The sequence below is a fragment of the Asterias amurensis genome, chromosome 8, assembly GCF_032118995.1.
Source record: "Asterias amurensis chromosome 8, ASM3211899v1".
In the NCBI taxonomy this organism is placed as follows: domain Eukaryota; kingdom Metazoa; phylum Echinodermata; class Asteroidea; order Forcipulatida; family Asteriidae; genus Asterias; species Asterias amurensis.
The window spans coordinates 301247-314365 of record NC_092655.1 but is presented as its reverse complement, the minus strand read 5'-3'; the positions used below and the strand labels follow the sequence as shown (position 1 = coordinate 314365).

General features: G+C 39.4%; 1 protein-coding gene across 1 annotated transcript; it reads left to right on the top strand.

The window, feature by feature from the left end:
• Nucleotides 1-48: 48 nt before the first annotated feature.
• LOC139940306 (hexokinase-4-like) lies at nt 49-6740 on the top strand. The gene is made up of 10 exons (XM_071936503.1): nt 49-210; nt 1665-1782; nt 2091-2256; nt 2472-2614; nt 3165-3291; nt 3828-3919; nt 4240-4339; nt 4857-5049; nt 5631-5789; nt 6100-6740. The coding sequence occupies exons 2-10, from the start codon at nt 1738-1740 to the stop codon at nt 6458-6460; spliced, it is 1386 nt and encodes a 461-aa protein (XP_071792604.1). The 5' UTR covers nt 49-210; nt 1665-1737; the 3' UTR covers nt 6461-6740.
• Nucleotides 6741-13119: the final 6379 nt, after the last annotated feature.

The following is a 13119-nucleotide window of genomic DNA, read 5'->3' as shown; positions in this document are numbered from 1 at the left end:
TAAGAGTGCAATGACGCGTGACGACAGGACAGCTGATAACAACATTATTTATCTTCAATGACAACAAGTTGGGGACATATCTGGACTAAACGTGGACGGAGACGGATTGTAAAACCTGCAGTGTGTACATATTCCACAGTGTGGCATTGGACCTCATAGGAAGTCAACAAAACCTATCGGCCTCAATATTATTTGCAACACTTCTGATAGGTGAGTTACATTGCAAGAAGTTTACAGAGTAAGCATGCTCTATTGTTTAGCAAATAACTGTTCATGATTTGGTAGCAAAAGCAACTAGAATATAAAATAAAAGCATAGGCAACCTGGTGTGTCATGTTCCCTTCCTCCTGGCATCCCTCTAGATTCCAGTGAATAAACATTAGGACGTTCCAAAGGTGTGTTGTGGTCAATTAAATTAATACATTCCTTTCAACGACCACGCCCCTCGTTTATTGAATATGTTGCACGTGTCCTGTTTCACCCGTAGGCCTACTGTGTCATTGCAATGCTATAGGCTTCCGTGTACTTTGACCTACATAAAGCAATTTTGTTTTTGATGGGGCCGAACTCTGGCTGTATAATTGTAATTTCGTGACAGTTTGCCATGTTTGGGAATTAATTTGACCGTGTTAGTTTGCAAAGTAAATGGAAAGCCACGCAATTTCGAGGCAAATGTGTGTGGATCATTGTAATCTACTTTTAAAATATATTTCTAATAATCATATGTATTTTATAACCAACGGTTACAAACGCTGTTCAAGGACCGAACCATGATCCAAGGCAACGTGTCCCTTTAATAGTTATGCTATGATTAGTAACAGGATTAAAGTCTGCTGATAAACAATGTTTATCTCGTAGTATAAATGAAGTGGACTGATCCATATACAAATACAAATTTATAACCGGGGAGGGACAGGGCGGACCCCCCCCCCCCCACCAACGAGATCAAAACATGCACAAATTAATTGCTTAGTCACTAAACAAATCATAGTATAAGACACAAGGTCGTCACTATGTCCTGATACGAATTCGCAGTTTTATAGAAGTTCACGACTCCAGATGAACATGTAGGCCTACTTTTTTTTCCCTTGACGGTAGCGATCTTCGATTCTTCACACAAATAAGTCAAGTCAAATTGTATAAGAGTATTTAAAAAAAAATCACAATTGTATCATCTAAATGTATTTTATTTTTAGTTGTGTGCCCTCAAAATAATGGATGCCGTTCACTTTGCAACGTTGTGACGTCATGAACGGGGGTGCATGACCGAAGTTGTTAAATACCATTTGTATTAATTTGGTATTGAATTGGTGTTGAATAATTTGGCACTTATGATCCCATTAGATCAGATCGATCGTGCATTTACTGTTTTAAAATATAATATTTTTTTAATTGCTTATTTTTAATACATTTGCCGGATAGAGAGAATCATTGTGCATAATTAACTACCAATGTTGCTTTGAAATTATATGTTTCAAGATTTAAAATCTGTATGCATTACGAGAAAGCTCCATTAAGTTTGACCAAAAAACCTACATGATTTTCATCAGTGGGTATGTTTGAATTGAATTACTTGTGTCATTTACCTCGGGCTGTATCAATCAAAAACCACTTTGAAAAGCGGAGCTTTCCCGTAATACTTTTTCGTTCTCCTCCATAAACAGTGTTGTTTGGACTGTTACTATTACCATCTCCTTTGTCTAACTGTCGATATAAACTACGAGGCGTCTCTTGACAATGTCTGGCTCACAGATGAAACAAAATGGTGAACATGTTCCAAAGGTAAATCCAATTATTTTAATTTACAATTCGAGTTCCATTTCTCTTTTACCCCAGAAAATATATCACTTCCAATCGCTGGCGCAGTAATAAATCCGTTTATAGCAATTTCATTAGTCTTGTAGTGATCAAAAGGATGTAAAAAGAAATCCACAAATGAATGTTTTTGTTAGAAAATGAATGTTACTTTTTACTTTTTTATCAAAAGTAAGCAAAACCAAAAAGCTATTAAAACAAAATCCACTAACTTCGGAGCCGATGATAAAAGATTGCTTGAATACAGAAAAAACCTGTGTAATTTTGTTGCACAGGAAGTATCCGCCATTCTGGATGCATTACATCTAACAGACGAAGTTCAGCATGAGCTCATAGCAGTTTGCCAGCGGTCTTTTGATTTAGGACTACAGCCAGAGACACACGAAGACGCAGCGGTCAAGATGCTCATCTCTCATGTGCGGTTAATGCCCAACGGCACAGGTCAGTAATACAGACAATCAGCAACAGGCAACCTCGTGCCCAGGCAGGAACTGAAAACCCAAATCCACATGCAAGTCTCTGGTAGAAATCGAACCGTGGCCCATAGATATGAAAGGCAGCAGGGACTTAATCCTCTGTGCCAACCTGACTGCTTCATTTTTACACTTATTCAATACATCTTGTTTACATAATTAAATATTCGTAATTTTTTACAGAGAGGGGAAACTATTTAGCCCTGGACATGGGAGGAACTAATTTCCGTGTCTTGCTGACCAAATTCACCAGTGAGGGTATAGAGGTTGCTGCAGTTGAGAAGTATCACCTACCGCATGACGTCAGAACTGGCACTTCAGATCAGGTTAGCATGAGGCCCGGTAACGGTCAAAGTGTGACGTCAGATGTTCGGGCTGACCTGTGTAAAACCTACAGACCAGATTGCGTAAAATCACCTGATTTAATTTATAATATGTCTATCGTTTAGCTCATTGAAAAGTTAACCATTCTTTCTACTTTAAGTAAATGTTTTCAAATATTATCTGTAAAGAGCAGAATTCTGCTCTTCTGCGCCATTTTTCGGCATACGTTTCTGTGCCATTTTTCGGCACTTATTTCTCTTCCGTTGGCAGTACGCACACTACATTTGGCACCTAACAAGCTGTAACGATTGCTTCACCCATAGCTCTCTCCACCAGAAGTACACAATTTAATGGGGTTGCCTACCTGGGAGAGCTTCTGCAATGGACTGTCACCCTATCCAAATGAAATATAAATATTACCATTCGATTAATGCCAATGAAACCACACCAGCCTGGTGAGCCATGTTGGCTTTGGACTGACTACTGTTTTGTCCACCCATTCATTGAAGTAACTCAAACAATCTTTGATTTTATTTTGGTCACCCTGGACAGTTTTTCGACTACATTGCAGACAAGCTGGATCTCTTTATTAAGACGCACTTTGCAAAATGCGACTCTGTGACCTTCCCACTGGGTTTTACGTTTTCTTTTCCCATGGAGCAACGCCGATTGGATTCAGGTGAGTTACAAAGTGGCATCATTGGTTTTGGGGACATCATTCCACCAAACATGCACGAACTAATTTTGTTGGCTGTCTTAAAACATTTTGGAGAAACAGTGGTGAGCGGTAGCACATTGTGCGTATTTCGGTAAAAGTAAAAATTGTTTGGTTGACTATTACCTCGGCAAATATTCCAGCACTCTGATTGGGACCTATATTTACATGGGTTGAATACACTTGGTTATCACTCTTAAGATTGATAGCAATAAAGAACAGCAGCGTCTTATGTCGTCATGCATTTTTAGAACAATTTCACTTCAATGTAGAGTGTTTATGGTAAAATATACCAGCCCCCCCCCCCCGCCCGCTCCTCAGTTTAATGTGTGTTCACAGCTTAGTTTCATTGTATATCTACTGTATGGATTAAAACAATCGAACTAATACAACAACAAAGGCATGAGAAAAGTAAAATCATTTTAATTGAAATATATTTTACTCCAATCGACTAACACAACAAGTCCGGTTTTTACCTATTTGTTCTTCTTTTTATAAAGCCGATTTGCTGATCTGGACCAAGGATTTTGCCGTAGATGGCGTCGTTGGGAAAGACGTAGTTGCACTGCTACAGAAGGCAATAGTTAAAAAGGTTCAAATATTTACGTTCTTTTGTTTTTGCTTTAATCACTAAATCATCTTCATCGTCGTCTTTGTTTAAACACGAAGATGACTTTATGAAAATATACAGTTTACCCGATCTGTACATTCTTTCTTGCCCAAGTCCATTTGTCATTATTTTCATGCAGGTCGTAGTTTTGTCGCAAAATGATCTCTTTGTTTTCCTTTTCTTACTTTGTCAAACTTTAGTTGCCATTATGTGAGACATTCTTTTGTCTTTGTTGTTACTACTAACCGTTAAGAAGTTACTTTAAAATAAAGCCAGCTCATTTTGTCCGATCTTGAAAACAGAGGCTGAAGCTTCGCACCGTTGCTCTGTTAAATGATACAGTTGGAGTCCTTATGGCTGGGGCTTACTATGACAATGACTGTAAGATTGGCCTTATTGTAGGTGAGTATCACAGACCTTGAGCCCAACCTCGGACATCAGCCCAGGCTAGCTCCCAACCTCGACATCAGCCCACATCATTATTTTTGTCGTGTATCCGGCGTCTCCTGTTTTAAGCAACATTTTGAGAAAGTAGAAATAGCTGTTACTAAAACTGCTTGGCAGCCAGAATGACAAAATTGTCTACATTTTAATGGTTAATGGCATAGCGTTTCGAACCTAGCACTAACAGAGTCATTCTGAACGAGGAAGACTCTGCTAAGCAACAACATTTGCCTAAAAGTTCCCATGGGCTTGCTCTTTGTCGTAATAGTTTTATGAAAAGAGCGCGCAAAACTTTGGAATAGTCTGTTGTCACAAACAAACTGTATGCTATAATTCTTTGTCATGCAGTGTCACCGCGCTGTTTTACAAATTTTTGCTAATAAAGTTGCTCTTCTTATTTTTTTTTAAATGTAAAGACATAATCTTTAACATGAGTGTAACATCAAAACTGAACAGAACTTCTTTTTCATCGCAGGAACCGGTTGCAATGCAGCATACGTCGCGCCATTGAGTGAAGTGACAAGGTGGACAGGGGACAATGACGAACCACAACAAGTCGTCATTGATACCGAGTGTGGTGCCTTTGGTGACGATGGCTCCCTCGACTTCATGAGGGCAGAGTTTGATTTCGACCTGGACAGCCGGACTTTAAATAAGAGAAACCAAATGTTAGTGTCTCTATGTACTATTATATATGCATCAATGTGACTCGACGAACTCTTTTTATATTGGGAGTTTATTTCAGAATTAACAACTTAACGGTCATAATGAAGCCGATTTTAGCCTACTTTTTACAATGCCACAATGCTATATATGACCGATATTTTAAATGTAGCATATATATACTGTAATTGTCTTAAGGTAAAAAGTAGGCCTTTGACGAAGCAAAGTAGAGGAAATAAAATATAACAATTTGTTTGTATATGATTTGAGGCATTACATGGTGAGGTATCAATGTATTAGTTTGCGATATACCTATACTTATAGCTTTGCTGTGCAGATTTGTTATTTGAGAATTCAGATTGCTTGTTTGATAACATCTTATTTTTTATAGGGTTTCTCTTAACAAAGGTGAAATAATTGTGCCACTTATGCCTTTGTTTCTATGCCATAGGTCATTCGGTTGGGTGAGCAGTTCTTATGCTTATGTTAACAATGTACTTTTCGATTACAACAAGACAATGCTTTGCAAATGAATGAACAGATGTGGTGGGACAATCGTAATGTATTAAATTATCTTTTCTGTTAGATACGAGAAGATGTTTTCCGGCAAGTACATGGGAGAAGTTGCACGTCTCATTCTAATTAAACTAGCTCAACAAGGGGTTTTATTTGAAGGCGAGGTACCCGACACATTGCAACAACAATGGGTATTTACAACGTTATTCGTCTCGGAAATCGTGGAAGGGTAGGTAGCCTATGGGCCTTTTCGAAACCGATGTTTTTCGGAAATGATCTGATATTGTGCATAGGTCAGCCTATCCCACCGCAGCGCCTTTTGGACAAGGCGTTGGGACCATCGAAGTACGTTTCTTGCTTGTACAGGAGGAGCCTGCTCCACAGCAAGGGGTTGGATGCTTTGTTTTATCTGGTGGATGTGTATGGCAAAATCTATTTGTAAACCCATGAGAACGAGGTTGCATAATCCCCCATCTTAGGTCTCTTTTAGGTAAAACAAAATGGTGCCTTGAAATGTTGTCTTTGTTTTGTTTGTGCAGGGATTCTGGTGTTCAGCATTCTCAATCTCAGCGTATTCTAAAATCCATGGGCGTTGACAATCCGTCTACAGTTGACTGCAAACTCGTTTACAAAATCTGCTGCAAACTTACCGAACGCGGCGCCATTTTGGTTGCCGCAGCCATTGCTGCCCTGCTGATCCGCGTCAAGAAGAGTCCCGTTTGCGGTATCGGCGTGGACGGCAGTTTGTATAACGAGTTCCCGACATTCCGGAACACGATGGTCAAGAAATTGGAGGAGCTGTCGCCGGAGTACAAGGCGAGATTTCTGGCGGTTGACGATGGCAGTGGGATCGGCGCAGCTGTTGTGGCTGCGACCGTTAGCGGGCAGAGCAACAAGTAAATGTATAAACATTTGTATAAACTTAACCGTCTACAAGTAATGGAAATTAAACATTTCATGTAAACTAAGGGCCAAATTTCAACGAGTTGCCATTATCACTAAGTATTATTTAAGCAATTTTATCTGATTAGTACTAAAGGTTACCAGTCATGTTCGCTGGTTTCCCTCTTCTTGGCGGTTAACGGTTATATCCAGTTATATAAGCTTATACAACGTGTTCTTCAGTTGAACTCAGTTGAGTTCCCGACGTTCAGGAACATTACAGAAGTTGACCGAGCTGTCACCGGAGTACAAGGCGAGATTCATGGCGGTTGACGATGACAGTGATGGGATAGGGTACAGCTGTGGTGGCGGCCACAGTTTGGGGCGGACACAGTTTGAGGCGGCCACTGTGGCGGCCACAGTTTGAGGTGGCCACAGTTTGTATTCAAATTTTGTATTAAATTCGTCATTCAAGTCCAAATTCCCAATAGGGGCTATTTTCCCTTCGTGGCATAAAACAGCTGGATTTTCGTAGACATCTTAAAAACGCAACAAACTTTTTAATCGAAAATGTAACTGGTTTTATTGTACTCATCTACATGTACAAAGATAAACTTTACCGAGGTCACAGTCTAACTCTAACAATCTCACTGTTTCCACTCAACAGACAGAACTTAAACCTTAACAAGGTCACTAAGACTTTCGGATAGTACAATTTCTAGGGCCTATTTATATCATTCAAGGTTTGTTTGACGTTTGTCTATGTTTGAACGACTAATCTGCCCATTTCCTCGATTTTTAATTTCTTTTTACTGCTACTGTGGGGGGGGGGGGGGGGTGATGGAGAAAAAGTTCGCAAAATTTCCCATGTCCCTTCTTTCGAAAGGCATCATACAAACCTTCCGGTGCTTATCTGCACAAAAAATTAATGAGGAAACAATACAAATCAATTGTGAGCGCGCAAGATGGCAGCATTTTCTTGCTGACATGTGAAATACAATTACACCTTAGCAATTTTGTTTGCTACAGTAAGCACAATAATGTGATTACCACTAAGCAGCTCTATGAAATTAGGCTTAGGTGTGTATGCCCCTTGCTTGGCTGCAAATGGCCGTAGCATGTAACATAATGACGTCAACTATAAGACCCGAGACAAAAGTTGCATGAAAGTGACATCAGTATAGACTTCATTTTTGAACTGATTTTGAACCTGGGATATTACCCCCCAAAATGAGATTATCATAAAATCGGTTTATCCACTTTACCCAAAGCTGGCGTCACTCTCAATGTGTGCTCTACACACGGACCACACTCTTGCAAGCAGATCTTGAACTGTAAGAAATTGAACACTTACTTATTTTTTGATCACGTCCATTCTACACAGCGTTACTCAAGTTTAATTTAAATAAAGTAAACAAATATATTTATTTCTAATAAAATATCATGATAGTTAATGTGTTGTCGTATCGCTGTGTTTGGTAATGATGTACGAGGCATTATAAGGCCTACGCCATAAAACTGTGTTTTGTATTAATTTTGTCTATTCTGCTGTGTTCGGCCCAGTACGTAGAAAAACAACCTTAAGGACGGCTTGCCAGCAGGCTGGATGGCTTATAATCTTATTACATAACCATTATCATTTTTGGCGGTGGAATTTTTATGGATGTTATAAAATGTAGGTGTTGCTGGGGGCCCGCCACAGGCTGGTATATCAAGATAGTTGTAATCCGATAATAATCAGCGTTGTACCAACTGTCAATAGTGCAAGGATGACCTCGTCAGCTCGGGGTCAACTTTAGAATGGACGCAACGGTTCTTGGTATGATAGTACTCCTATAGGAGTCATTGAAGCAGGCCTTTATCGGACATCGTACGATCAAGAGGCCAGTGTGACACTGAGTCTGTCCTTTATCGGACATCGTACGATCAAGAGCCCAGTGTGACACTGATTCTGTCCTTTATCGGACATCGTACGATCAAGAGCCCAGTGTGACACCGATTCTGTCCTTTATCGGACATCGTACAATCAAGAGCCCAGTGTGACACCGATTCTGTCCTTTATCGGACATCGTACGATCAAGAGCCTAGTGTGACACTGATTCTGTCCTTTAGCGGACATCGTACGTTCAAGAGCCCAGTGTGATACTGATTCTGTCCTTTATCGGACATCGTACGATCAAGAGCCCAGTGTGACACCAATTCTGTCCTTTATCGGACATCGTACGATCAAGAGCCTAGTGTGACACTGATTCTGTCCTTTATCGGACATCGTACGATCAAGAGCCCAGTGTGACACCGATTCTGTCCTTTATCGGACATCGTACGATCAAGAGCCTAGTGTGACACTGATTCTGTCCACTGAAAGGCTCTTGAACTTAACTCTTCTGCTCTATTTAATATAAGGGGCGGTCCTTGGGCTTGTCAGGTCCCCCTCCCTCACAGGAAAACACCACTCAAAACGCACCAGCGTAATTTTCCAATCGTCTGCGCGCGCCAGCGTCAACAGTCTTGAAAGTTTTTCCTAAATACATCAAGTCACCAAGTCCCTTCAGTGTAACACTATGAGGACTCTAAGGATTGCATGCTTTTGTGGAGAAATACTTTCCAAATAGTGTTACACTGCAGGGACTTGGTGAAATCTAGTAATAACGCACGACACTTCGGACCTCGTCTCCATGGTTTACTTTATTTTCAACCCAGCAGCCAAACTTGCTATCGCTTGACACACTGGGGACCGAGGTTGGTCACTCACGCGTTTTCTACCGTGTGTGTTTGGTGCAAAAATAATGACGTAAGTTTCTTCCTCTGTTTTATCACATTTTTCTCTTGTTTTATTGACGTTGCAACTTACAATTTTTATCAATATATGGAATATAGGGTTTATAGAGCAGTTACTGAACATTTTATAAGCAGGTCTGTGACATTGGGCCCTCTTAGTGCCCCTTCAAAATTTCTTCAAGATTTTAAATTTTTTGTTAGCCATTTTGACTTTGAGAGATTGGTGGACACCTCCCCTGGTAGGAAGTCCGCCACTAGAGGGCGGTTGTGACCAATGCTATTTCGTGCTAGTTTTTATGTCAATTTCAATTTTCTTTTTACAAAATATTGTCATCAAATATACAATGGAACAATTACAAAAATCAACATTTTTTAGCTCACCACTACATTATACATAATAAATAGTTCCAGCTAATAAGTTGAACTTAATAATTCTTAAAAAATTAAGGAATATGTCGGTGTCAGTAACTAAAATTTCAGCAAAAAAATTTCAACTCAATATTCAATTTCAATAAGGACGGTAATCTAGGCTGGGATAACTTTCCGTACGGCGCCACCGGTTTTTGTTTTAAAATGATTTTTTCAAAAAGGGATATCTCATTGAGGTAAATTAGAATTAAATTTCATATCGAATGAAAAAGTGGTGGCGCAATACAGGAACTTTTCCCTGTGTTGTATTACTATTATTTAATTATTTAAAAATGAAATGGTATGGGACATTTAATTATAATGTACCATGGACTCGGATAGTTTTCCGTATGGTGCCACCACTTTGAAAATGGATATCTCATTGAGGTAAACTAGATATTATTTCTAAAAGTGGTGGCGCCATGCAGAAACTTTTCCTACTCCTACCCTAGAACTATGAGTTTCGTTCCGCTATCGTCTCCCGTAACCTCATAGAAATTCATGTGTTACGACAAAAATGAGTCTGGTTCTTCGACCTTTGTTAACACAAACATTTTTTTTTTTTTTTCAAATCTCGCCAAAATTAGGCTCTATGTGTACTTTGAACTCTCATTGACCTGAGGGATGGTCCAGAAAATCCACTCTGCAATCTCAAACATTGCAATTTTGTTTATAAATTCTTACCATAATTCTGTCCCCATCTACTCTGCTACTCCGTTTTACTGCTCAAAAATTATTATGCCGATGACCCCGACTTTGATTACTCTAAGTCACAAATAAGAAATAATAACGGTTATGTCTTTCAGATTATCCTTTCCGCATAAATATATCTCACATTCAAGTTAAACAGTTAGACAATAAAAAGCAAAGAAACGATCCCACCGGATTATATGCCTCCACTTTCCACTACACAAAGATAAGCGAGAAATCCCTGCTTCCACACAGTACTAACTCGGTTAACGTGTTGTGGTTCCAGTCGCTGCAAATCCATTCATTAAGTTCAAAGTTCATATATCACAATGTTCTCAAAAGCTGTTGAGCCCTCTGCTGCTGATGTAGCAACCCAATTCCTTGGACTCGGGACGTCTTATCATCGGCTGACACTCAGTCTGGCATTTCTTCCTAGTTTCTGTTAACGCCAGGGGTGAAACCATCTATTTGTTGGTAAAAGTAAACCACATTTTTTCTAATGAATTTGTCCAACAGATGAATATTAAACTGCTCAAAGTTTTCCATGAATCTTCCATTGATTTTCTTACACTCAAATTGATAAACATTTTCAAAGTCCAAAATAGTAGAGAATTAATGAACACGCCTCTAGAGTAAATGTAATATAAAAAAGTCATGACTTGCATTTTCCAAACCTAAACCCTTTGATTTAAAACTAGCTTCTTTTTATAACAAAATAAGCATCATGCACTTAATTTCAGTAAAAGTTTAAAAGCAGAAGCATGTAATAAAAATAAGAAATTAACGTACGGTTTCCATAATAGTGTTGCTCTTAAGGTTCAGCTCTCAGAATTGTTGTCTCATCACTCCAAGGAATTTGCCTTAAAATATAAAGCAGCCTGAAAATCTTCTCTGATTTTAGCAATGGCGCACAATCACATAAATTTGCAGAGACCAACACCCAGTGCATTTTTTCTGCCACTTGTTCAACAAGGATCACATCCTCTCTCTATCTAAGACACTGCTAGAATGACCTCCCTCTATCCATGCTCTATCCAACACACAGCTAGCATAGACTCACTCTCCCTGACCGCACCCAGTTACTCAACATACCTCACAATTCCACCCATTCAAAACTTCATACTTGACTGGAACATAATGCCCTGAGGAATTTCATGAGGGTGACTTACCACTGCAGACCCAAATAAGGCAAAGCATTTAAATATAACAAAGACACTGAATAACTACCTACTGGCCCTGCCTACTGATAGAATATTCTTGGGGTAGCTTACAGTGAACTTTTATTAAACTCACAGCTACTGAGGAGGGAAATACTAAATTCACATGTCTCCATGAGGATAAATTCTGACATCCTTCAATTGTAGCAATTGATTGTACCATTATTGATACGTGGTTGAGGGAACTTGGCAATTATAAAAAGCTATTTGGTTTTGTCTATATCAATGGTACTGGGTAAGGTGCTAGGGCCAAGGATATGGAGTGGATTGGACCAATTTATGGGGCTATAGCCTATAAAGATGAGCTTGTATCTTGATGGCCCCCCTGACTCTGCATTGGTGCTAGGACTACAGGTGCAATGAGTTTGGCTTGATTCCAATTGATGATGCGGAGAGAGTTTCTTCCTATTGTTCTGCATGTCAGTATTAATTTAAAGTGCGCTCATGTTAGGCCACCCAAATATATATGTTGGATTGCCCTTTCACCCTATTTTTTGCTCGGTTGATTTTTTATTTTTTATATGTCAAAGAGTGCCCAAAACTGAGTAAACACTTCAAGTGCCCTTTTTGTGTCTTTATTTTGGCAAATGCCGTCAAAAACAATTTCAAAGAGTCATTTCATTCACCATGTTTTTCATCCGTTCAATAAATGAGCGATACCATATATGGGCATTACTGGCAACAGCGTTAGACTGGTTCCTTATGATAGGCTCGCCCTATCTGTGTGTGTGTGAGGGAAATCGATCTACGTTACGTTTTTATGAACGTTGAAACCACGACTGTTGCACTGAATAATTATTGTCGACCGTAAGTAAACGGCCGAAAACAAACATTTTTGTAAAATCTACCATTTTGTAAGCATAAAATATTCATGAAATCACTATTCAGGTGTTAAAAAAGAGGGATTAAGAAAAAAACTGAAAAAAAATATATAAAAAAAAACACGACCACGAGATTTTGCTACTTTTATGGTTGGCCTTGATAGGGTAATCCAACAATTTTTTTTTTAAGCCTTATGAGTTATTTTTATTTTATTTTGCTTTCCTCTTCAGAAGTAATCCAGACTGAGACAGTCCGATCTTCAATCAAGGTGGACGTCCCTCACACTGAGCAGAGATGTCTCAATCTATCAATGTTGAAGCCTTAAAGAGTCGCCGGTTATTAATCTGCTTTGACTACTCAATCAATGTCATGATTACAGGTACGAATTAAAATACAGTTTTAATGTCGAGCCTTAAAAAAAACTCAGCATCCACAGAAATTACAGACTTTTAGACGCACTCAGATCCGCAAAAAATGACCGTTACGTCTGCTGCCTCTGGCATCTCGAAATCTCCTTTATGTCTTGGTATCCTGTGCTTTTGCTGTGGTCCCCTTTCATAGAAGTGCCTTATTACTAGTGGGCAGTTGCTGTGCACTGTTCAAGAGTGGCATGTCATGGCCTAGTGGTTAAAAGCACCGGATTCATACACTGGTGTTTCTGATCAGCCGAGTGTGGGTTCGAGTCACAGTTGTGACACCTGAAGACACTTCACCATGACACTTCGTCCTTCAGATGGGGCGTAAAGCCATTAGTCCCGTGTC